Raw genomic sequence first — 27,592 nt, forward strand, 5'->3', positions numbered from 1 at the left:
AAAGCAATAGGAGGTTTTTGAAAGTACTTTCTGCCAAACTAGCACTATACGTATATCTAATATCCACCCACCCACCCTTATGCTCACCTATCCCTGGTGGTAACTCACCAGAAAGGTTTGTGATGCTCTTGACTCTGTTCCCCTTACAGTGCAGAACCCACAATCGAACCTCTTTTCTAAAACAGTGACATATGTTCAACCTTTGTATTATCCTCCAGTTCTTCAGCACTACCTTTACTTCCAGCTTCTGTGAACTCAATTCCAAGCAAGTCAATCTAGTAAATTCCCTGCACTACTATGTAGTGCATATTCAACCTGTTTTATCTCACCCTTCAATGTCTCACTATATGACAGTTGCCTAATTGTCAAAAAGTAACAGCTGCAGCACTAAAATCTGTTGTGACAACAATAACAGACTTAGAAAGTAGGGAAACCCAGCTTATGTGTGGGCTCTTGAGCACAAAGCAGGGCATCAGATACACGACACAGCTGTCCCCTTTACCCTCAATTATTTTCCGAGTCTAGGGAATCTAGAAACAATAATAGTCATATTTTCCCTGTTCTGTCACTTTTTATCAGAGGAACTTAGAGCACTCAACAGATATGAATTGATCCTGACACCCCCGTAGCACCCTCCAAAATGGCTTTCCAACAGGGAGAAGGAACAGCCACGGTGATCTAGAGGTCACTTCTCACCAATGTATGCGTCAGCCCAGCTCCAAATCCTATGACAGGGGTTCTCATTCTTTACCTCACGCTCCAGCTTTCTCCTCTGGAACGAGGCTATCCCAAGGTTACACACACCCATGTATTCGGCCTTGGCTGCAATGTCCCTTTCTACAAAACACAGTTTCCATCTCCAGATAAGTCATCCCTTAATTGGAAGTCTAATTGCTCCCAACCTGCCTGTCCGTCAGAGAGAAAGGAAAAATGAAACTGTCACTTTTTTTTTACTCCTGCCACTGGCAGCTGAGGCACTTCCTTCCTTTCTGTTCCCCATCTGCTGCGATCCAGACCAATTTGTTTTGAACAGTTCCACCCTGTTATTCAAAAGAGAGCCAGTGGGGAGGGATAAAGGAAGAATAGGAATTTAAAGCCACATACTGGGGTCAAACTGCACCTCCACAGAAGCTCTTGGTTAATCTGTGCCTATTCTCGAGGGTGCAGGATCATCCAGGTCACAGCTCTACAAATTTGCCTTCCATATCAGGAAGAAGTAATTCAATCACTCAGAGCCTGAGAAAAAGACTTGCTTACCTCCCAAGAGGCAGCGCTTCACACCTTAAACATCAGTATTTGGAATGGGGGCTGTGAAGCAGGGCCAATTTTGGTCAATTTAAACATGAAGTGTCCTGAACTACCTTGGACTCCTTCTGCTTTTGTATCCGATGGAGCAATGCCCCTTGTTCTGTCTAGGAGAAGAGCAGGATCATTAACTATTAGGATCCTTCATACCTTAAGAGGATAAAGCTTGCATCCTCTTGTTCTCTCTTGACTCCAAAACAGGGTAAGAACTATTTATATCAGATGAGGTGAATTAAAAGTTTACAGTCAACACCAGTCAGGAGAACCTGAGGAAGGGGACAGCTGTGGCATAACGACCATTCCCCCAGCTGTAGTCGTGACCCAGTCAGAGAGGCTCTGAAAGAGATTTCATTAACCCACCAGCTGCGTAGAAGTGCTATTGCTGGCAAATATTAATTTCTCATCTTTCCTCCTATTCCCCCTTACACGTCTCGCATCTTACTTCCATCCCCTCGGAGCCCACTGCCTCCCCTTCAGTCAAGCTTAAAAGCTTTCGATCCCTCCCTCCCTCCCTCCCATCCAGGCTCTCACCAAGCTCCACAGTGACTTCCTCTAGTGTTTGTAAAATTGTAGCTTAATTACAAATCTGATGACAAAGTAAAAATTGTGTGAGAAGCAGCTAACTATTATAACAAGCTGCACTGGAAGCACGTCTCAGCCATCTACCGCCAACCTTGACTTTCTAATTTCCAAGAAAAACTGAGAATCCGCCTGATTTTCAAAAAGTACTGCAGCTCCCATTGGTTTCAGTGAGATTTCTGGGTGCTGAGGCTTTCTGAAAAAAAAAAAAAAAAAACAAGCTTCTGACAGGTATCAGTGGCAGCCAGGAGCTATGTGGAGACACAAGTTCCCACTCATGTCATGCACACACATACAGCTGCCAGCCAGAGCACCATTCCTATTCCCCATCCGCTATCCCATCCAACTCTGGTGCCCGACAACTGTATCAGAGACTGAACTCCTTAATTATCCGTATCTCCCCTGCTCAGAAATCTGGGTTCTGACTTCTCCTTTCTGCTTCGTGTGAAGGAGAATACCAGCAGTCTTGAAGTTTCGCAACAAAAATGTGTGGGAGGGAAAGTCACCCCAGTCCAGAAAAAGAAGCAGAGAGGAAGGTGGTAACTTAGCACCTGCCATGTGTACAGGGAAATGAGGGGGGAGGGAACCTGTCTTACCTTAGACATGGCCCCGCAAATACCTGCGGCTAGGCCTAGCTAATACAGATGGCTGCCCAAGCAGGGTCATGAAAAGCAAGGCTGAAAAACGAGCCTGCAGAGCTTTCTGCATTATGCGCAATGCATTCACTAGCGCACTCCTGGAACGCATTTTCAGCAGCCCAGTTAGCCAAGTTTCTCCTCTCCTCTCCCCACTCTCCACAAACTTTCTTTTCATAGCTTTTTTCTAGGGCTGTCAAGCGATTAAAAAAATTAAGCACAATTAATTGTGTGATGAATCACACTGTTAAACAATAACAGAACACCATTCATTTAAATATTTTTGGATGTTTTCAAATCTATTGATTTCAATTACATCACAGAATACAAAGTGTATAGTGCTCACTTTATATTTATTTTTATTACAAATATCTGTGCTGTAAAATACAAAAGAAATAGTATTTTTCAATTCACCTCATACAAGTACTGCAGTGCAATCTCTTTATCATGAAAATTGAACTTACAAATGTAGAATTATGTACAAAAAATAACTGCATTCAAAAATAAAACAATGTAAAACTTTAGAGTCTACAAGTCCTCTCAGTCCTACTTGTTCAGCCAATCGCTCAAACAAGTTTGTTTACATTTCCGGGCAATAATACTGCCCGCTTCTTGTTTACAATGTCATTCGCATGGCACTGTTGTAGCCGGCGTCGCAAGATAATTACATGCCACATGCACTAAAGATTCATAAGTCCTTTCATCCTCAACCACCATTCCAGAGGACATGCATCCATGCTTATGAATGTAGTAGTAGGATTTTATGTCTGTATTTTGTATAATTTCAAAAGAAGGATAAAGAATGTGGTGTAGCATGTATTAAATGTACTGATGTATGATTTGATTATATTCTGCCAACCACCCTTTCTGAAAGCATAAAGGAATGGCCTAGTGTGCCATTGGGAATGATGCATTAGCCAGAATTTTCTGTCTGAATTTTGTGATTTCAAGGCAGTGACAGACCTTTTAGGGTCACCACTTTGTTGTAGGTTTAGCATTTTAAAATAAATAAAAGAATACAATGATTGTTTTTTCTTGCATTGCAATTTGATGTTTCTGTTCAAATGCTGTGTGTGTGAATGAGGAATGTGCATGTTAGAAAATAAGTGTGAAGGCCATCACCGGACCAGATGTTCTAGGAAGGAATGGAGAACGGTCGTAAAGGTGCCAGAAGGAGATTGCAATACGCCCCTATTGAGATGTCAGAGGAGGGCAGACTGACGACTCTAAAAGATGTGGCAGGCACACCCATCAATGAGGACAAAATAGCTGTACTCAAAACCAGCATGGGGTAACTCCCTAAAAAACTAATAAAAGAACAAAATAAAGGACAAGAAGAACAATTTAAGAAAACAAGCACTCGTCAAATGACAATTGATTACAGCATGATGGTGCAAAACGCATTGGTCCCAATGAAGGAAAATCACTATATAAACAGGCTGCTTTGCCATGAAACTTTGAGTTTGTCCTGCCAAGACTTCCCCGAAGCATTGTATCGTGACTGACAGAACCTGGCTCCTCCCTACCTGTGATCAGGGCCGGCTTTAGCAAGAGCGGGGCCCGATTCCTGGGGGCGGGGCTTGCTGCAAGCCCCGCCCCCAGGACCCGAGCCGAGCCGCTGGGGGGCCGGGGGGGCCCCGAGCCCAGCCGCGCCGCCGGGGGGGACCCGAGCCGAGCCGCGCCGCAGGGGGGACGGGGGGGCCCCGAGCCCAGCCGCGCCGCAGGGGGGCCGGGGGGGGCCCCGAGCCCAGCCGCGCCGCAGGGGGGCCGGGGGGGCCCCGCCACGCCGCGCCGCAGGGGGCCCCGAGCCGAGCCGCGCCGCCGGAGGGGCCCCGAGCCCAGCCGTGCCGCAGGGGGGCCGGGGGGGCCCCGAGCCGAGCCGTGGGGGAGGATGGGGGGGCCCGAGCCGCGGGGACCGGGCCGGAGCCGGGCCACGGGGGCCGTGCTGGGGCCTGCAGGAACGGGCCGCGCCTCCCCGGAGCCCTTCTCCCGCCCCCACCCCAGCTTACCTCATGCTGCCGGCTGGCCCGCCCCTGCTGCTTAGTCTCAGACTTCCCGCGAATCTCTGATTCGCGGGAAGCAGGGGAGGGGGCGGGGCGTGCAGGGCAGGGGAGGAGGGGGAAGTGGGCGGGGTGAACAGCTGCAGCGCGGGGCCCTCTTGGCGCGGGGCCCAATTCAGCCGAATCGGCTGAATCGGCCTAAAGCCGGCCCTGCCTGTGATCAACCTAGCTGGGCACCAGATTGATCCAGACTCTGGACTGGTAACTATAACATCAACTTCTGGACAGCATGTGTGTGATTGAATGCATATGCTAATTGTTGTATTTCCAATAAATGCATATTGCCTTTTCCCCTAAAAAAGATCCCGTGTGCTTCTTATAAACATAAGATGACAGGTTCTGCTTGATAACGATTCAAAGCATTGCAGACCGACGCATGTTCACTTTTATAGTCAGATGCCACCAGAAGAAGGTTTTCTTTTTTTGGTGGTTCAGGTTCTGTAGCTTCCGCACCAGAATGTTGCTCTTTTAAGACTTCTGAAAGCAAGCTCCACACCGCACCCCTCTCAGATTTTGGAAGGCACTTCAGATTCTTAAACCTTTAGTCAAGTGCTGTAGCTATTTTTAGAAATCTCACATTGGTACCTTCTTTGTGTTTTGTCAAATCTGCAGTGAAAGTGTTCTTAAAACAAACAACATGTGCTGGCTCATCATCTGAGACTGCTAAAACATGAAATACATGGCAGAATGTGGGTAAAACAGAGCAGGAGACATACAATTCTCCCCTAAGGAGTTCAGTCAAAATTTAATTAACGCATTATTATTTTAACGAGCGTTATTCATAGATTCTAGGACTGGAAGGGACCTCGAGAGGTCATCAAGTCCAGTCCCCTGCCCGCATGGCAGGACCAAATACTGTCTAGACCATCCCTGATAGACATTTATCTAACCTCCTCTTAAATATCTCCAGAGATGGAGATTCCACAACCTCCCTAGGCAATTTATTCCAGTGTTTAACCATCCTGACAGTTAGGAACTTTTTCCTAATGTCCAACCTAGATCTCCCTTGCTGCAGTTTAAGCCCATTGCTTCTTGCTCTATCCTTAGAGGCTAAGGTGAACAAGTTTTCTCCCTCCTCCTTATGACACCCTTTTAGATACCTGAAAACTACTATCATGTCCCTCTCAGTCTTCTCTTTTCCAAACTAAACAAACCCAATTCTTTCAGCCTTCCTTCATAGGTCATGTTCTCTAGACCTTTAATCATTCTTGTTGCTCTTCTCTGGACCCTCTCCAATTTCTTAGCAACTGGCTGAACAAGAAGTAGGACAGAGTGGACTTGTAGGTTATAAAGTTTTACATTGTTTTGTTTTTGAGTGCAGTTATGTAACAAACAAAATCTACATTTGTAAGTTGCACTTTTATAATAAAGAGATTGCACTACAGTACTTGTATGAGGTGAATTGAAAAATACTATTTCTTTAGTTGATCATTTTTACAGTGCAAATATTTGTAATAAAAATAATATAAAGTCAGCACTGTACACTTTGTAGTCTGTGTTGTAAATGAAATCCATATATTTGAAAATATAGAAAAACATCCACAAATATTTAATAAATTTAAATTGGAATTCTATTGTTTAACAGTGTGGTTAAAACTGCAATTAATCGTGATTAATTTTTTTAATCATAATTAATTTTTTTGAGTTAATCGACAGCCCTGCTTTTTTAATTTCTCTCCTGTACTGGGCTAAGCATGGTGGGTATGAGGGCTGCAGAACATTTCAAGCATAGTGTTGGTTGATACAGGTTAAAAACAAGGCAGCAACATACTGAAATATTTTACCTTCACTCTACTGACATGTGAGTCTAGAAGTGCTACAGCAGGGCCACCTCCTCAATCTCCAGCAGCTCCCACCCATTCAAAAAATTCCAAGGCCAGAAGGGACCATTGCGATCATCTAGTCTCCCCCTCCTCCCTCTTCATATAACACAGGCTGCAATCATAGAATCATAGCCTACCAGGGTTGGAAGGGACCTCAGGAGGTCATCTAGTCCAACCCCCTGCTCAAAGCAGGACCAATCCCCAACTAAATCATCCCAGCCAGAACTGCCCCAAAAAAATTCCTTTTGAACTAGAGCAGATCTTTAAAAAAAAAAAAAATCCAATCTTGATTTAAAAATTGTCAGTGCTGGAGAAACCACCACGACCCTTGGTACATTGTTCCAGTGTACAATTATCCCCATTGTTAAAAAATTTATACCTTTTTTCCAGTCTGAATTTGTCTAGCTTCAAATTCCAGCCATTGGATCATGTTAGACCGTTCTCTGCTACACCGAAGAACCCCCTATTAAATTTCTATTCCCCCTGTTGGTACTTATGAACTGTGAACAAGTCACCTCTTAACCTTCTCTTTGTTAACTAGATTGAGCTTCTGAGTCTCTCACCATAAGGCATGTTTTCCAATCCTTCTCATAGGTCTTTTCAGAAACCTCTCCAATTTATCAGTATCCATGCAACCATCTGACTGGTAGCCTTCAGCTGCAGCATGGAGGTTTTGAGGGTCAATAAAATGAATAAAAGAATGGGGAAAATAAAGTAATGGAAATTCCCTGTGCACCGTAGCACCTCCTCCCCCCAGTACAAAGCTGTGTTTAGTCCACTATAGCTGATAAGAATCAAATCTAAGGTTTCGAACTGACAGTCATTAGACATATTGCTCCCCCAATACCACATGACTTTTATTGACAGTTTGTTTTTCAAAGCCACAGAAAAGGACAAGATTTTATTTTGTCCTTCCCAGGCATGTACTGTTGAATCGCATTGGAAACAAAAGACTATTAGGGTTACTTTTCCATTTCTCTCTTGGCACATACCTTAGCCAAGCGGGTGAATATTTCATGGAAGAAAAATATTTAATGTTTCTGAGGTTTTAGAAAGTTACAGTCTGAATGTTACTTACTGTCTGCCTCCGTTGAAGGCATCAAGCAGCACAGAACTACTGCTGGCACAATGAATACTGGGACACAGAAGCTAGGCACCATATTCCAAAGCAGAGCCAGTCCTCCTTAGTCTGAAGCAAGTGGCCAGTACATCCAGCATTAAGAAATGCAGACTTATTCCTACAAACAAAGAGAATAGGAGAAAATGGATCAAATCTCAAGGACAAGACAGTAAAATTAGACCATGGTGCCCCAGTATTTCATCGCAAATAAATATACATCTCATAAGCCCAGATTTTTTTTACATGGGTTTAACCATCTTTCCTACTTTAACAACTCTGTGCCAATGGTGCCTCTGTGGCATGAGACATGTCCAGGTTACACACCTGGTTAGTATGTTCCTGGGCCCCGTTTTGAAGCACTGCATGTAGATTATTGGCATTCTGGAAGGAAAGTGGGGCACTGGGGAGATCACTTATCACACATGACACTACTCACAGCACTCTTTGCTGGTCACATGCATTTCAGAGAAGGGCTCAAGTCCTAGGTCTGGGGACAAAGATTTTGGCTGTTCTTCCTTTTGGGATTTGTTGTTTTGTCTTTGTGTTTGTTTTTTAACCTTTTTCTGAGATTCACAGATATCATAAAAACTTTTGACGGGGACGATAAGCATTGCATTTTAGGAACGTTACCTTCTGACAAAAACAGTGTTCAGACAATGGCAGCAACGATGATGCTCAGCAAAATCTCAGGAGAATCCAACAAGGCAAATATTTACATCTTATCATACTATCTAACAGTCAGTGGGGTTTCTTCTTCCCTCTATTACTGTATTATACAGTAAATCTCTTCACATGTTATATCGTCATACAATACAAAGGAAATTTTATCTATGTAGTGCCTTCTACAGCCAAGACATCTGAAGGTACTTTACACAATAACCTAGTTCTGAACTAGATACAGAGAGAATACTGATTATTCCATCCCTGATTCTATTATCGCTATCCAAAAATAAATCCAACTATGCTCAGAGGCAGGATTCTGCATGCTGAAAGAAATGCCCTTCATAACAGCCTGACATCCAATTCTCTTCTTGCTGGTATCTAACCCCTAAATCCTCATTTGTCTCCTGCGAAAGAGTTACTGAAAACACCATTAAATGTGCCGTTCTGCAGAGACAGAGACAGATAGTTGTATCATTACCAACAGGATCAACTTTATTCCAATAGGAAACTCAATTCAAGCCCCAATTGGTTTGCCCAGTGTTAAACAGATCTGTAAATATGAACAGCACCAGGGAATGAGAATGAGTGCCTGGACTAACAGTGAAGATTATGCCTCTAACTTCTGCATGTGCTGTTAACTTATTCAACCTGATAAAGCGAGAACCTTCTGCAGCACACTTTCAGCAGCACTATTCCATTTGACTCGTCAGCAATAGAACCGTAAGAGGGCTGCTCTCCCCACAAAAAGCGCCAAGTATTCAAAATTACTGTGCCAAAACTAATATTTTGTGTCAAATTCCACCTCTGATCAGGGCAGAGCATGTGGCTTACAACTAGCTTAGAAGGCAGCTTGGATATTTACCAGACTAACTTTTGAATGAGTCATTTTTGAAGAGTGTTGGCTCAGGTCTGTCTGCACCAGACATTGCTCAGAAGTCAGGTGAAGAGCAGCATGGTGTCTTACGTTCCTCATTCAGAGAGCACTTACAGAGAAACCCCAACTAAGAGAATAGATCGGTCTCTCTTCAGCAAACTAATTCAGATGTGCTCTGGTCTCAGATTTGACAGATTTAGGACTTCTCAGGCCCATGAGCTGGGGATAAATCGCAACATAAGAAAGTGATAAATTATCAGTTGTCCCATAAGGTATTTTATAGACTTGCTCTTTTTACAACTGTTCACTCCCTTAAACTAATTTACCATCTGGGTTAAGAGAAACCAAATTTCTTAGGCAAAATTGTTCTTATCCATCCCAATCCCCCCATTGCTCCCTGGCTAATAAAACCCCATAGTCTTTCCTTGTCCCTCAATAGGAAGAATCCTCTTCTCTCTCTCTCCATTGTTGCAGTGTATCTGGAAAAACTGCCTACATACAATATTTAAAACCCTCTAAATTGGAATGCTTTAATTTTTTATAAATCTAAGTAACTGTCATTCTGTTTTGAAATTGAAAACATGAAAAGGGCCTCTATTTATATGGTTCAGCTCTTCCATTTTTAGAAGCAAACAGCTCTCCCCAACCAGACAACCTAGTATTTGATGCAATGTGATAGGAAGTCAGGTTAAGCACAATTAACCCTTCGGAGGCAGATGTTACCCATACCAGAACAGCTGGCAGGGGAAAAAATCCTGAACCAAGACTGTTAGAGGATCTCTTCCCTTTGGTGCAAGAGTGGCATCAGAAGAAAATTATCTAAAAACCAAGTGAGATATGTTTGATATTGAACTAAGCAAGAACATACAGGCTCAATGCAGGGACAAATGTTAGGCAGCACAAATCAAGGTGAATTAATGCTCTGTGATCTGCTGACTGTTAGCCTTATTGTTTCTTTTGTCATCTCCTGCTCACAATCCCATGCCTTTCCCCTGGCTGCTGTCCCTTACACAGCACAGTCTCCCATGTACCAAATGACCTCACTCCCCTCCTCTTTCCTATCCCTCTCTTAACCTCACTTCTTTAGGCTAGCATCCCACTACTAAGCTAGCATCTGTGAGCAAAGATACTACAGGGAAAGTTCCTTCACAGATTCCCATTGCCATTTCCTCATGTGACACGAACAGAACTACAAAATCTAAAACATGAAATCCAAAAAGAGTGGGGCTAAGCATCATGGACAACAGGCTCTATGTAAACAGCTCTGAGTTTAGCATTCTCAAAAAGAAAAAAAGCATTGAATTTTTAGGGTGCCAAGTACCCCTTTTATCTGTAATTTGGAAGAAAACCTAAAAATCTGATAAGAAAACACAACAGACACAGTAAACAAGCAAGAAAAGTTGGACTAGTTTAAAACAAAGTCAAGCGTATCAATGGTTCATACAGTGCTGGGCAATATAGGGAGCAAGCCAGCTCTGTTGGGAGAAGGTTAACTCTAAAATCGAGAGAAATCATAACCAGCATTGAATAGCTCAAGTCCTCCATGAACTTCTAATAAATGAAATAAGTGGGTCACCAGCAATGAGCAGCTCACTGAAGAGCTGGATGAGAAGTCTCAAAGAAACTAGCGGAGGAACAAGAGACTCTCACAAAAAAACACTTATTAAAATTAAGCTTCTTAGGAAGAGATGCTTGGAACAATTTGAAAATCAAGTGAGGACAAGGGATATTTGAATCAAAGATTTCTGCAGGGGAAGAACTGCCAGATCCAGTTTTGCTTATGATCACAAGATAAAAACAATCCCATCTTTGTTGAGAAATGTGATGGGATTCCCTCCAGAAACTTTTCTGAGCAGGAAGTTAACTCCAGAACATCAATTGTGTTGCTATCTGACATAGGAGACAAGGAACAATTTTTCATAAAGCCAGACAGAACAAAGGGGATCTGCTTTTTAATGATGGAAAAGTATAAAATGCTCTGAAACTTGAGCCCACATATGCAGATCGGGAGATGTGAACTAAACACTGTCCAAACCCAATCCCAAGATCTCCCTGCTGTTTCCAAACATGCTGCATGTGCAGTATAATGGGACCCCCTTTGCATTGTACATAATATCCAGGAGGAGACTCTGCATGGCCTACGGATCCTGAGGAAGACACTGACTCGTCAGAATGGAGAGAAGTGTCCATAGCACTTCAGGGTACTGAACAAACAACATAAAACTGACCAAGCAAAGCAGGTGCAAAAGTAGGATGGTAAGCAGCGAATGAAGCAGGCTACTTCATTAACAGCGAGGATAATAATCAGTATAGATCAGCGGCTTCATCCAGTGCTAATCAGCTAATCTGCGTACTGACGGAGGAATGGAAAACATATGGAACCGGGTTAATTAAAGACTATCATAATGCATATACACAAAGCAGCAGAAGTAAAGTTGTGTAGGCAGTTCCTGACTTGCTTGTGAATGTTTCACTTTGCAGCCGTAACATATTTTTAGCACAGTGTGTTTTTGTTTTGTTTTTTGAGGGGGCAAGGAATAGAATACAAAGGCACTAGTGTAGCAATATGGACAAGACTCAGTCTGGTGATACTGCTAGATGCAAACTATAGGGCATATCTGAAAGATAAGCAATGGGAGAGCTATTTGGGAGGCTGTGATACCAAGAGAGATTTAGGGTGAAACTGGATATGAGCTTGCAATACAATACAGAGGTAAAAAAGCCAATATGACACTGCTGCATGTGCAAAGATATCACTTCACAGACCAAGGTGAGACCATGTCTAGAACATCAGTTCAAAACTATAAATACAAAACAACCTGGAGAGAACTGACCAACAAAATGTTTAAGGAGCTGAAGGGACTGACATACAAGACAAGCGGCAAGTATCATACAGCTTGGCTAAAAGGAGAGAAGGAATCTGATAACCATCTGTAAGTATGTGTAGTGTATCGACATCATGGAGGGAAAGGAAGTTTATGGTTACTCACGGCTGTACACCTTTGGCGAACAGAATGAACAGAGCAAAGGGAAGTTTAAGCTGAATATCCCAATCAACTCCCTGCAGGTCAGATGTAGGAGACCGCAATGCATTAAAGCACATAAAAAACATTTAGTGCGCACAAACAGGGCCTACGTAGACCAATTAATGTGCGCTTTAGAATTCACACCTCTGTAGTGTGCATTACCCACTGCGTACACTAGCCCCAAACTGAAAGAAAGAAAATATTCCTTCGACACCTGCAGAAGAGGCTACAGCTGTCAAAAGCATCACTTTTGAGACTCTATTACCGTTTTCATGACACCTCCAAGGATTTTATTCCCTTTACTTTTAATTTTAGAGCTTTCTGACTAACTTCATTGTATTTAAATTGCCCTTTCTGAAGTTTAGTCTCACTGTCACATGTTGATACCTAATCTGGCCTGTGGAATCTAATTATATTGTAGTTAATAATACTTAGTAGCCTCAGCTACTGTCACTTCCTGAATTAGCTCCTGTGTATACTCAAAAACATACTGATGGGTCCCTATATTGCAACAGCAGACAGAGACACAGGAATTGTGGTATTGTCTCCTCTTCCCTCTGCCAACAGGCTCTCAAGAAGCTTCCATGGCACTACAAGTGACAAATTCCCAAACATACGTTTGTGTTGGCATCTTTTCGTCTGCGAGAGACAATGGGAATTGCAGCCTATGATGTAGATGGTTTGCAATGTCTCATGTGACTGAATAGTCCAATCCGAGAGGTACACGATCTCTGGCAGTTATTGCAAACGTATCTAGTGTGTTTGGGAGCTGCTTACTTCCTGTGGGCTTTTCTCTCCAAGCTGTAGGAGCCAGCTCCTGTCATGGACTCTCATACCCTGATGGAGATGATGGCACCACTTGTTACAATCACTTGTCAAGATTTCCCATTGGTCAGGATCAATTCCAAATTCCTTCATCTCTCGCTAACATGTGTTTTTATAGGGAAGCTTGGGACGCCCTGTTGTTCTTGTTCCCTCTATTAGCTCCCCGTATACCATGTCATTGGGCATGCGTCCATCTTCCAACCGACTCAGATGGCCCAGCCAGCGCAGTTGTCTTTGCTTTAGCAGGGCTGTCACACTTGGTAAATTTGCCTTTTGAAGCATCTCTGTGTTAGTGACTGTATCCTGCCATTTAGTGTTGAGCATGCAGCGTAAACAATGTAGGTGGAAACTGTTTAATCTTTTCTCCTGATGAGCATAAGTTGTCCATGTTTCCCCACCGTACATGAGTGCTCAGGATGGAGGCTTGGTATACTGGCATTTTGGTCTTGATGGCAAGATCTGAGTTGTTCCATGCAATTTTAGTTAGTCTATTAAAGGTGGTGGCAGCCTTTCCAATGTGAACATTTAGTTCTTCATCCAGTGAGAGGTTGGTGGTCACTATAGAACCTAAACAGCTGAACTTTTGGACTACTTATGGCTGGTTTGCATTTAAAGTAATTGAAGGATCCTGTGGAACCCCCTGTCCTAATACAACCATTTTCTTACTGATAGTGAGAGGAAATGCCTGACAGGCACTTGAAAGGCAGTCCATGAGTTCTTGTAGTTAGGGTTACCATACGTCCGGATTTTCCCGGACATGTCCGGCTTTTTGGGCTCCAAATCCCCGTCCGGGGGGAAATCCCAAAAAGCCGGACATGTCCGGGAAAATCGGACATGCGGTGCCGGGCCGGGGGCTCGGGGGCTCGGCCGGCGGTGCTCGGGGGGGCCCGGTGCCGGGCCGGGGGTTCGGGGGCCTGGCCGGCGGCTCGGGGGCCGGGTGCCGGGCCGGGGGCTCGGGGGCCCGGCCGGCGGTGTTCGGGGGGGCCCGGTGCCGGGCCGGGGGCTCGGCCGGCGGTGCTCGGGGGGGCCCGGTGCCGGGCCGGGGGCTCGGGGGGCCCGGCCCGCGGCTTGGGGGGCCTGGCCGGCGGTGCCGGGCCGGGCGCTCGGGGCCCCGGCCGGCGGCTCGGGTGCCGGGCCGGGGGCTCGGCCGGCGGCTCGAGGGCTCGGGTGCCGGGTCGGGGGCTCGGCCGGCGGTGCCGGGCCGGGGGCTCGGGGGACGGGCTGGGGACCTGCGGTGCCGGGGGCTGGGGGTGGGCCGCGCCTCCTCCCCCCACACACCCCCTTACCTGCTTCAGGCTTCCCGCGACTCAAATGTTCGCGGGAAGCAGGGGAGGGGGCGGAGACTTTGGGGAGGGGGCGGAGTTGGGGCGGGAGCGGGGGCGGGGCTGGGGCCCCTTTAAAGTGTCCTCCTTTCGGAGGCACTAAATATGGTAACCCTATTGTAGTAGATCGTCACTGTGGGCTATGAGAGCAACATCATCAGTGAATAGAAGTTCCCTGATTAGCACCTTTTTGACTTTGGTCTTTGACTTAAGTTGGGACAGACTGAAGAGTTTCCCATCTGATTTTGTGTGGAGATACACTCCATCTTTCATGTCCTTAAACACACAATTCGAGAATGCCGAGAAGAAAATTCCAAAGAGTGTTGGGGCAAGAACACATTGTTGCTTCACTCCGCTTTTCATCTCAAAGCTGTCCTAAGTGGACCCGTCAAACTGGAGAGTTGCTCTCATGTTGTTGTGGAATGAAGGGATAAGACTTAACAAGGTTGGTGGGCATCCTATCTTTTCTAATACTGCAAATAGACCTGCTCTGCTGACTATGTCGAATGCTTTGGTTAGGTTCACAAAGGCCATCTACAATGGTCGGTTTTGCTTTCTGAACTTTTCTCAGAGTTGACGCACAAAAAATATATCTATAGTTGACGTGATACATTACATACATTAACACAGTCCATAATGGAACCCTCTACTTTTCTTTCTACGCATGTTTTTCACCATGGTATCTGAGCGCCTATGGAAGTGGGAATTGTTCCAGTCTAACTAACCCAGTAACCCTGTCTGACAGTGGGCCATACCAGATGCTTCAAAAGAATGTGAAAGAGTCACTCTAAAAAGGACAATTACAGAGTACCCTGCCCATAAGGGAATTCTTTTTGTAATCCATCATTTAGTGTATGACTTGCCATGATGGAAGGTTTAGAATATCTCTGTGAATTTTCTCAGTGGTAGATTTTGGTATTACTCCTCCTGAAGGATGTTGAACTTTGTTATACTGAAGTCGCTGTTAGTGGTTCAACTACCGTTACTTCTTGAACCTAACTACTGTGCATTACAAAAGGCTAAGCTCAGAACAGCCTCTTCTCTTGTGTGCTCTAGAACTAGTTTTTCCAAGAAGCAATAGTTGACGGCGCTGAGAAATTGCTTCTCTAACCTTTGCTCTGACATGATATAATGATCAGTTTATATGCAGGTAGTTAATATCACCCATAATTACCGCTTTATTAGATTAAATTTCCTTTTTGATCTTCATCAACATTGCATACGATCCTTTTCCAAATCAGGAGGCACTCAGGTAAAATAGTGAAGAGGGTCAAATAGGCAAGCAGGTAGATGGAATATATCCCCACAATTATATTTGTATTTATAACTAAGGGACTGTGAAAAGACAAGTTTTTCATGTAAACATTCTTCACCCTGAACTAAAGCAAAAAATGTTCTCCACGTCCTGTAAGCTCATTAAGGCATGGCAAGCCAATGACAACATAATAACGTTAGGGGGAAAGTCTGATTCTCATTTAGACTAGGCCCCCTTTACATTGCTTTGCAAAATGCAAATATAATGTATTCGCCCTGAGCGGTGTAAAAGAGCCTCCAAGTAAATGAGAATCCACCCCCAGAATTAATGCACATTTAAGGTTGAGATATCAGGCACTCATAAATCAGGAAATTCAATGTTGATGTTGAGAACTCATCCTTAACTCTGTTTCTTGTGGTTTACGAAGACTCTCTCTCTCAAATTGTTGCTGCATACTAAACTTGAAATTCTAAACTTGAATTTCTTATACAACATTCTGTATAGTAAGTTATATAACACTACAACAGCCTTCCTACCCCGCTAGGCATAAGTCTATCACCCTCTTTTATGTGCTCAAAACAATCTGTTTTTGAAGAAAAATCGACTAATACATATTACAACTCTTCTTTATTTGGCAGATTAATATAGTAGGCTTCAGAGTAACTTCCTGCTTGAAAGGCCCAGACAGCTGCATCGAGACTGCAGCAAATCCAACAGACTGTGGTCCAACACATCCACCTTTCACACCACATGGCAAGTCCCCAGATCTCTGCCCAGCAGAACAGGCCAAGGTTTGTTCCAGGGCTGTCTTTCTGCTCATATTTTCCTGAAGACATGTTTGCAATATTACCATATGAGTGTGTGCACTGCAGAATCTGCTTCAGGTGAGCACTGAAAGCTTACAGGAGAGGAAGACGGCAACACTCCTGGGTGGCTATTGTTCCATGCTGCCTGCTAGTCTTCAAGAAAACGCAGCCTCATCCATTTCAGATTGGGAAAGGCAGAGAGGAGGGGCGAGGGCAAGAACACACTATACAGTCTGACTGCATGAGCCAGTACAAGTGCCCCCATGACCTATGAGAGTGGAGTACAGAGGCTGCTGCAATAAAGTTACAAAATAACGACGTGCAGCATGGATACAGGAAGAGCTCCTAATTATCCCTCCATATTTCTCACTGTGCCTCATTATTTGGCTGTTTCAGTCCCTGTTAAGATCTTCGTTTGCCATAAGGCTCACTACAAACTTACTCAGCTCGTACCTCGGTATCTGGATGACACGGATTACTACAAAAACCATGTGACCAGCAGTCAAAACTGTGAGTATATGATGGTCACCTATCAGTTTATGGTGGCTTTTACCTCTGTACTCTAGGGATAACAGAAACATGGTGGAGCAGTAGTCATGACTGGAGTATAGGTACTGAAGGGATGTGCTGTTCAGGGAAGACAGAAATCAAGGCAGTATAGTAGCATTCTATATTAATGTATATTAATTAACTAGGGACTAACAAGAATTTTTACTGTAAGCTGGGAACATGACAGTTGGAAGCAACAGAGGAGGAGAAAGATCTGAGTGTAACGGGTGGATCACAGGATGACTATAAGCCACCATTGTGATGTGTCTGTGAAAAAGGCTAATGCAATCCTACGATTCATTTCCAGTAGAGATGGGAAGTGTTATTACCATTATACAAGGCATTGGTGAGATCCCATCTTGAATACCCGTGTACAATTCTGGTCTCCCATGTTTAGGACAGATCATTTCAAACTGCAACAGGTGCAGAGAAGGACTACTAAGATGATCAGAGGAATGGAGAACTTACCATATGAGGGGAGACTCAAAGAGCTTAGCTTGTTTAGCCAAACCAAATGAAGGCTATGGGGAAATATGATTGCTCTCTATAAATGCATCAGAGGGATAAACACCATGGAGAGAGGGGAGTTATTTAAGTTAAGCATCAATGATTGCACAGGAACAAATGGATATAAACTGGCCATCAACAAGTTTAGACTTGAAATTAGATAAAGGTTGTTAACCATTAGAGGAGTGAAGTTCTGGAACAGCTTCCCATCGAGAGGAGTGAGGGAAAAAACCTAACTGGTTTCAAGACTGAGCTTGATAAGTTTATGGAAGGGATGGTATGAGGAGACTGCCTACAATGGCATGTGACTCATCTGTGACTGCTAGTAACAAATGTCTCCAATGGTTGGAGATGGGACACTAGATGGGGAGGGTTCTGAGTTCTTATAATATAAAGAATTCTTTCCCAGGTGACTGGCTGGTGGGTCTTGCTGACATGCCATATTTGGGATCGGAAGGAACTGTTCCCCAAAGTCAGATTGGCAGAGATCCTGAGGGTTTTTCGCCTTCCTCTGCAGCAAGGGGCACGGGTCATTTGCTAGTCTAAACTAGAGTAAATGGTAGATTCTCTGTAACTTGAAGTCTTTAAATAATCATGACCTGAGAACTTCAGTAACTCAGCTAGAGGTTATGGGCCTATTGCAGGAGTGGGTGGGTGAAGTTCTGTGGCCTGCGAAGTGCAGAAGGTCAGACTGGATGATCATGATGGTCCCGTCTGGCCTTAAAGGCTATGAGTCTATACATGTGAGAGATTGCAGCAGTAACCAGGGACTTACATTCAAACATTACATGCATCTGACAGATATGATAATCTTCACTTTCCATGATAACCCCACCCATGATCTGAACATCTCTGTTTATTTGCTCATCTTTCACCAAAAAGTGAGGAGGAGGAAGTTTGTTTTATAAGAGAGGTCCAGGTTTGAGTTTTTATTTACTCTAGAAGTTCCCACTATCACAATTATAAGAATGTTTTCTTTATATCTCAATTACACCTCACAAGTTTTAGATATCCTCTTTACCAAGGGAATTGTCCCATACTAATAGTCCGATTCAAGATAAACCTGGCTCCTAATAAAAGAGCCACCTGAGAAAGTGATGTACCTCACAAAGGAGTGCCCTTTTGTAATGAAGATTTTTGCTGATAGCAAATGGAAAGACCTTTGAAAAAAGCTCATTCCATCTGCTATCTGTAGAAGCTTCACTACATTGCTATTGAAGTTATTCACTCTTTCCTTCCAGGCTACAGCCTTTAAGTGACCTTGTGTAAGACATAAAGGGGATATACAACGTGCAGCCTCCTGGGATACCATTCAGTAAAATTTTACAAGGAAAGAAATTACAGCTAGTTGGTTTTTCAATCCATTCATGCATTAATGTGCTGAAATGTACACTTTGAGTCATTAGGATCGCATTCAACACACACACACACTTTACAGCACTTAGGAGGAAAGCCATTTTAATTCTGTTAGTTGCCAAAACTTAAATTCCTGAAGGCAAAAGCTTTATGTAGAAAGGAACAAAGCAAATTTTAATGGAAAAAGATGTTAGCCTGTTTCCAAATTAAGGAAAAACAAAGGAAACCCTCATAAGGCATTCAACAACTAAAACTCCAAGGAAAGGAAATAGCTAATCTATGCTCTTAAACAGAGCTAATGCTAAAGTTCGCCCACTGACAGAAGACGTAGTATCTTATTCATCAAATCCAAGCATATCAAATTAACAGAAGTATGGAGTACTGCTCTTCAGCTGTTGCACCCCTTAGCAAATATTGTTCTGGTGCTTGTGACATTTACCTTAGGATATGGGACCTCACCAGCTATCCAGGCCTTTGTCACCTGCAGATTGGATACAGCAATGAACTCCATTTTGTACTACCCCTGAACACCACTCCGAAATTTCACTTCATGTGCAAATCGGCTGCCTGTTTGCTTAGCTGTTTCTCATATTAAACTTTCACAATTCAAGGTGTTGGGCTTTGTGGTATACAACTCTATATGACTTGCACCCCAGCTATCTAAGACACTGGCCCCTCCATACTCCATGAACAGAGCTGAGGCTCTGACTAACAGCCTCTAAAGATGTGTCTGGGAGCCAGACACAGAACCTTCACAGTGAAAGAAACCTGACTTACGTGCATCCTCTATTGGTCCAAAAGTCAGAGGTTTTTTTACCTTTAGCCACATAGCAAGGACCATGTATTTACTCAGCCTCTCCCCTGAAGGCATGGTACAAAGGGCAAAGTTCCTTTTACTGGTCTGTTCCTAATGAGGTCTCTTAGCTCTGTTTTAATCCAGTGGTTTTCAATAAAATGCATATGCACCAAGAGGTAACAATCAGCACATTTTATAGATTGAATACATAAAAAAATTAATTCAAATATTAAAACCACAAAATGTTTATTACATTTTAATTGTAATAGTACAGCACTTGCCTTGCCTGGTAGTGCCTGGCTGTATTTCTAAAGAAGCTGCAATGAACAAGGCTCTCTCATTATGCCTATGCACAAAGTAATCAAGGTCAGCACAGCTCTGATAATAGATAAACTGCTGCTGCACAGCCAGATGAGGGAGCCCCACACACTAAGTGTCCATTCACCCCACCCTCCTGTGTATGTGTGTTCCTGTAGCACTAGCAGACCTAGTCATGGATCAGGAGCCCGTTGCACTAGGCAGTGTATAAACATGGAACAAAAAGGTGATTCCTGCACCAGGGCACTTCTAATTAGGGCTCCGTGTCCATCAAGGATTCCGTGACTCTCTGCGACCTTCATGATTGCTGCAGTGGCTGTTGTGGCTGACCCTAGGGCTGCTCAGGCAGCCGTGGGAAAGCCACAACGCCCACTGCTGGAACGGCTCTGCAGCCAGCTGCTCAGGCGGCCCCACAGCCAGTCGCACTGGCCGCTGCTTGGGCAGCCGAGCAGTGCGGCTGCTCACGGGACCACCTGCAGCTCAGCAGTCCCGGGGCAGCCGGAGCACTGGCAGGTGGGGAGCCCCGCAGCCAGCCACACCAGCACTGCTGGAGCAGCCCTGAACAGCTGGCCCCGGAGACTCCCTCAGCACCAGCGGGTGGGCAGCCCTGGGGGCGGCCAGAGCAGCTGCTGCTCGTGGCCCCCCAGATCCCCTCCAACAGCAGCCCCCCGGTGTCCCTCTACGTCCATCCCCCCCCAGAGCAGCGCCCCCCCCCCACCCCACAGCTAAGGTTTAGTCAGGGGTATATAGTACAAATCATGGACGGGTAATGGGCTGTGAATTTCTGTTTACTGCAGGGTGGATAAAAATCAATGAATTTAAAAAAAAGTCAGATTTTTTTCATTTAAATCAGATTTTTTTGATAAAATGCTTTTTAAGGAAAAAAACCTAAGGATAGTTTTAATTAAGATACATTATATCTCATCATGGAATAGGGATTATAAATTCTAATTCTATAGTATGAGACAATATAGTCATGTAATGTTTAAGAAAAGTTTTGTAAATGAGTTCCAATAGTTCATGGATTAGGGACCCGATCTTATGGGGTTCCACAGGCTTCTATATAGATTCTTTAGGTTAATCTTTCTATCTACCCAATGGGACTCAGTTCTCAGTCTAGAAGATACCATCAGAGATGCTTAGGTTTTGCAGTTCTCAAACTGTGGATGTGTCTCCCCTGAGGTAACATGCTTGTTAACAGCAAAATGTTTTTAAATAAATAAATTATATATAGAGAGGTGAGAAATAATAGACCTCAACTCTATTGTCCCTCTGCAAATTTGTGTACACAGAGTCAATCCCTTACCTCTCTCTACAAGTGCAAAGTTTCAAAAAGTTCAATGACTAGAGGAAGAGGGGTGGAGCAGGGGGCGGGGCAAGGGTGTTCAGTTTTGTGCAAGCAGAAAGTTGGCAACCCTAGACAAACCCAATCAAGGAATCCTACTAGTACACTAACCACTGCACAGCTTCAACCGATTTCTCCATGTCTAGCAGAAATACTATCAAGTCTTGGAACGGAATTGACAACATGCCTTTAATATCTATGCAAGTGCCCCCCAGTACACTAGCTAAGGATCTCAAGTCAGCTATCGCAAATATCAGATTGTCCCAGATAGCGTCTAGATTTCCTCACACAGAATGCACTATATAGACTTCACCCTCAGTATCAAAGCTGGAGATGTAATCATTTATACCTCTTTCAGGACCAGTCATTACCTCCTCCAAACAGAGGTTTGAGCCTTCCCAACCTCCCATTAGTTAGGGAAATGGACTGAGCAGACTTATCCGCAATGTTCCCTCTAATTTTTACCATCCATGTACGGAACAAATTTTGTTGCACGCACCAATATGGAGGTATGTGCGGATGTGCGTCACCAGTAGAAACAAAAAACCTAGATATAATATATATTTTTAAAAAGTTACCATAGGGATAAATACTCCAGCAGGGACAGGCTGGGCATTTTAGAACTCACTACTCAAAGAATTAAATTCAAGTGTAAGAGAGAAATAAAAAAGTATGAAATACAGAGAGAGAGAGAGAGAGAGAGAGAAGGGCTAGAAGGAACCTCAAGAAATCATTAACCCCCTGCACCGTGTCTGACTGAGCCCTGGTCTACACTGGGGAGGGTGGGGGCGGAAGAGGGGAATATCAATCTAAGTTACGCAACTTCAGCCCCATGAATAATGTAGCTGAAGTTGACGTACTTAGATCGACTTACCGTGGTGTCTTCACCACTGTGAGTCGACTGCTGCTGCTCCCTTGTCGACTCTGCTTGTGCCTCTCGCGGCGCTGGAGTACAGGAGTCGGCGGGAGAGCGCTCGGGGGTCGATTTATCGCGTCTAGTCTAGTGGTTATGGAGAACAACTGATCACTCGCCTCTTTATAACAGCCCTTAACGTATTTGCCAAATTATAAGGTCCCGTCCCCCCCGTTTTCTTTTGTTCAAGACTAAACACCCAGTTTTTTTAACATTTCCTCAAAGGTCAGATTTTCTCAACCTTTTTATCATTATTGTTACTCTCCTCTATTCTCACTAATTTGTCCACATCTTTCCTGAAGTATGGTGCTCAGAATTGGACACAGTATTCCAGCTGAGGCCTCATCAGTGCCAAGTCATGTCTTACACAAGATCCCTGTTAATACACTCCAGAGTGACATTAGATTTTTTCATAGCTGCATCACATTATTTACAGGCGAGTCTCATCTTACGCTGGGGTTACGTTCCGCTGTCAGCGCGTAAAGCGAAAATCGCCTATAGTCAAAATTACATTGCGTGTAATGGCGGGCAGAATTGCCCACACTACAGATACAATATTTAAATTGTTATTTTTCTCTCTCTCTCTTTTTTTTTTTTTTTGGTTTTGTTTTTGCCGACCGCGCAAAGCTGAATTTGCGCATGTTAAATGCGCGTAAGATGAGACTCGCCTGTACAGGTCTGTTGCATCTTACGCGCATTTTCAGCTTTACGCGGTCGGCAAAAACAAAAAAAAACAAAAAAAAAAAGAGAAAAACAACAATTTTAATGCTGTACCTGTAGTGCGGGTGATTCTGCCCGCCATTCAGCTCAATGTAATTTTGACTATATGCGGTTTTCACTTTACGCGCTAACTGCGGAACAGAACCCCCACGTAAGATGAGACTCGCCTGTACTCCTATTCAACAGGAGCCACTATAACCCCAGTTCCTTTTCAGCACTACCACCACCTAGCCAGTTATCCCCATTTTGTAGTTGTGCATTTGAGTTTCCATTCTATTGTGAAGTATTTTGCACTTCTCTTTATTTAATTTAATCTTGTTGATTACAGGCCAATTCTCCAATTTGTCAAGGTCCTTTTGAATTCTAGTCCCGTCCTCTAAAGTGCATGCAACCTTTCCCAGCTTGATGCCCTCTGCAGATTTCATAAGCACACTCTCCATTCCGTTATTCAAGTAATTAATGAAAATACTGTACAGTACCAGACACAGGACTGGCCCCTGTGGGACTCCACTACATAAGCCCTCTCAGTTTCATAGTGAACAATTCATAAGTACTCGAGTATGGTCTTTCAACCAGCTGTGCACCCACCTTATAGTAATTTCATCTAGACTGCTTTTCCCCTAGTTTGCATATGAGAATGTCATGTGGGACTGTATCAAAAGCTGGATGGCGATGTGGGAGGAAGAAGGAAACACTTCGGGGACCAGGCAGAGACCACAATCATGACTGAAAGGGTCATCCCTTTGATCCCTAGACACAGGAAGTAGAAGTGCAGGGGGGTGCTGGATCACCCCCAGGTTTTATGCGGGGCCACTGGCCCTGCAACCAGGGCTCCACTCCCCAGCCTGGGTGCTGGGGGCTGACCCCGCGCCCCAGCTGCTGGCTCTGCACATGGGGCCCTGCTCCCAGGACTCCACTCCCCGGTCCTGCGCCCAGGGCTCAGGTCCTGGCCACCGGCCCCCACTCCCTGACCGCTGGCCCTGTGCCCACACCCAGGGCTCCACGCCTGGCCCCAACCCCCGCTCCCAGGCTCTGCTCCTGGCCCCATGCCCACCCCCAGCTGTGGCCACAGCCTCAGTCCCCTTACACCTGTCCAGGTCTACCCCTCCCAGAGACATAGCCCTGCTCCCAGTCAGCTCTCAGTTCGGGGGGGGACCCCCGCGGACAGACAGGGGTATGAGCTGGGGGCTGGCTTTCAGCACCCCCATCACTAAAAATGTTCCAGTGTCACTGCTCTGATCTTATTTACTGGACTCCTCAGTACTCAACACCGATAGTCCAAGAGAAGCCAGACGTATTTTCTTCCATTTATGTGGGGGAGGGAGATGAGAGAGACTCGATCATAAGTTCTGGCTCTACAGTGAGGGTTCATAAAGAAAGTCAGTCAATTATTCAGATAATGCTCATAGTGGGGCTGACGGCGACTAAAACATTGCTTTAAACTGAAAGTTGCCACTGAGGGACAACTGTATGACCCATAGGACCAAATCTTTTACAACTGGATGCTATCCCTGTTTTGTTGGGAACACACCACACAACCCAGCTCTCACCAGGCTGTACTAAAAGATTTCTACGTGCTACTGGTGGCTGAGAACCACATTCACTTGGTCCATTGTTTAAAAAAAAAGTTCCACTTTAATTTATCACACTACATGCAAGTCAGACTTCATCTAGCGGCATGAGAATCTCAAACTCCCTTTCATCACCAGGGAGTGAGAGAGCTAGTAGAGTTGCCTGCTTGCTTTACTGAATGTTACAGTAAAACCAAAAGCAATATAATTTCAACTTGAAAGGACTTTTAAAAGAGCTTGAAGCAATTCTGCTGTAACAGCATTTGTGTGTTTTGGATTAACTACAAGCCTTTTTTAACCCTTTAGAGACTCTATGTGCATATTCCCATCTTTGTATGCAAAGATGCATTCTGTCAAATGCTGGTGAGTTAAATAGTACGGCATGTAATTACTGTAACTTGCAAAGAAGCTCAAATTACAGAGGTCCAAATATTCTTTTTCCCCACAAGAAAGGACCTGCAGACTTTAGTAAATTAGCCCAAGCCTTCCACTCGTATCATTTGCAATTTCCCTTGTTAACATCCTGAGCTCAGAGGGGCAATGAAAAGGTCAAAATTCTACTAAGACAGTGCTAAAATATTTATTAAACCATTACCTTAAAACATGTCCAGTTAACACCAATACAAAAAGATGTCTACCTCTTGGGACTTTGTAAATTCATGATTCATATCATAGAATTTTTAAAGCTCTTTTTAACAGGTTTCAAGCTGTTAATTGCCAATACAGTGCATTAGAAACCACAAAAATAAAATTTGATTGGAATTCTTTTGAAATGAAATATTAGCAAAAAAATCCTTTGCCACCAATAACTACTTCTGTTTGTCATTTTTCTGGACAGCAGAAAGCCTGAGGCAACTGTACAGGGAAAAAACAGCAAACCAGCTCTGTAGTCTTTTGTTTAGTAGAGTCCTGAATTTATTCAAGTGATTTTGAATCTTGAACTGTACAAGACAATCTTTTGATCCATTCTATACTCAGTTACTGATAAGGAAGGGCCAGGGACTGGGGGGTTTGGAGAATCAAAAATGTCCTTTAAATGTAGATACAGTACTTCTAAAGAAAACATTACCTAACACAAGCGCAACCATCACAGCTCTTAGATCACAATGGTGAGAATATGTATTTACCAGAATCAGATTAAGTCCTGCATGCATGTCAGCCAATCTTCAATAGAAACGAAGTTAACATACATGTGTACTGAAGAAATTCAGAAGTGGGAGGAAGGCAGAGCAGCAGAGCAGTTTTAGCAATAATTCAAAAAACACAAGCTTTTAGTATCCTATTAAAAACTGGGCAGACTGGGGTTTTAAATGGCTAACATTACGAACTAGGCCAGCTCATACACTACTGGTAAAGTTATTGATGTCTATATGCCAAATTAGCTGTGCTATTTTTACAGGCCTCTTCTTGAAGGTTTAAGGTGACTAATTGGTCTCACAATTCACCAAATACTGAAATAGAGTGAAATTTCTCCATGCAACTAATTCCACCCAGCATGAAACAGGCAGATCTGTTAATTGATTTCATGGACTCTTCTCTTCAGTGAGCTTAACAGCAAAGTGCTGAGGAAGGAGAGAAGGGGAGAGAGAATTATTGAATGCCTGTGTGGTATTTCATTACTAAATGACTGCTGACAGCTGGGTAGCCCCATTCTTTGCTCACTACATTCAGCCAGAAGGCCCAACAGCATTTTATAGCAGGGACAACTGGGACATTTTTTACTGCATTACTTTATTGCTTTTCTCCCCCAGGAACTCTTAATAGATGGAATAGGTACTGCATACCATTACAGTCTTTCATATAATAGTGATGCTGCACAAAGCTACAGGATGGCTATATGTTAATATCTGACACCATGATCACTAATGTGGTAAAATACATCACAGGCTTCCTTACACTATCTGCAGGACACACTCACCCTTTACAAGAACAATGAGGTACTGATTTAAAGTACACTTTTGAACATTCCTCTCGTACTATTTTTTCAGCAGAACACACCCATTTCAGGACAACATATATACATTCTATAGATTACATATGAAACAGTATCAAGCAAGATCCAGAAGTAGAAGATACAACTCCTGTCACTCATATTTTAAACAGAGGAAAACAGTTTCTACACGTAAAAATATCAAAATAAACAATCATGGGGCCACTATCCTATTATTTATTTTCATATTAAATCCAATAAAGGCCTCCATTTGATATTTAAATCAAGCTTGCTGTAGACTTTATGATGGATTATATAAGCACTTGCTCATAGGGTACCTCTTCCTCATCATGTTCCAGACAATAAATAAAGTTATAAAGCTTACATATAATTTAACTGGCAGTAGACCCTGCTCTATAACTCCTTAAGTTCAGCCTCTTATATTTCCATTTCCCCTCCACCTCAGCCCCTTTTTCATATTCCCTAGTGTTTGTTACTGCAAGAAGCTCCTGGGAAAAGTTGGAGTTTGCATCACAGATGGATTCCAAGTACATTGCTTGCAATCTGGGTCTAGATTTCACACCTGGTAGTTTAAAACTGTAAGCAAGCAGAGGAGAGAACTAACTAGTTAGATCTATTTTACTCCATCTTTGCAACAATAAATTACTTGTATTCCAATAGTGCTCACAAAAGTCAGTCCAATCTAAGAACACAAGCAGCATAGGAAACTGGGGAAGAGGGATATAATCAAAATCTACGTGTTTTTATATAATGTATACATTTTTGTTAAATAAATAAGCTTCAACTATAGCTGACTGTCTCTTAGCCAATTCATTATTATTTGGTCAATGACAAGAAAAGTACAGGCTTTCCTCCCATTAAGTCTAGTACAACTTTACAAGCAGGATTAATCAATCACAGGTCTATCATACCAGATAAAATGAAAATGTCTCTAAGATGCGCCTGTACACACCAATTAATTATTAAAGACACATTAGCTGAAGCTTTTCACCTGTCATTTAAAAAGTTAGGAATAAAATGACATGCCATTCATTCAGCTAATGCAGCACAGTTTACCCATATTCATCAATTCACACTAACAAGAAGATCCTAATGTTATCCATCTTGCTGCTGCTGCTGAATACTCCAAGTAGATCCTAACAGAACAATGCCAGAGATGCCAGTTCAAGCAACTTCAGAGCATGGCAAACCAGCAGGTGCAGCGAATGCAGCAACAACAAGCATGTGTACCTCCAAGCTATGAAAAGCGATTCCGTTGCATTAATCTTCAACA

General features: G+C 43.6%; 1 protein-coding gene across 5 annotated transcripts in view; it reads right to left on the reverse strand.

The window, feature by feature from the left end:
* Positions 1 to 27,592, reverse strand: part of PTPRF (protein tyrosine phosphatase receptor type F) — a 570,835-nt gene that overhangs the window by 335,415 nt on the left and 207,828 nt on the right. For all 5 annotated transcript variants that reach the window (XM_054037699.1, XM_054037700.1, XM_054037697.1 and 2 more), the window contains one exon: positions 7,481 to 7,640. In XM_054037699.1, coding sequence (XP_053893674.1) covers positions 7,481 to 7,562 — 82 coding nt within the window. In that variant the 5' untranslated portion in view covers positions 7,563 to 7,640. The remainder of the gene's footprint in view (positions 1 to 7,480; positions 7,641 to 27,592) is intronic.

Source organism: Malaclemys terrapin, chromosome 8 (genome assembly GCF_027887155.1).
Source record: "Malaclemys terrapin pileata isolate rMalTer1 chromosome 8, rMalTer1.hap1, whole genome shotgun sequence".
Lineage (NCBI taxonomy): Eukaryota > Metazoa > Chordata > Testudines > Emydidae > Malaclemys > Malaclemys terrapin.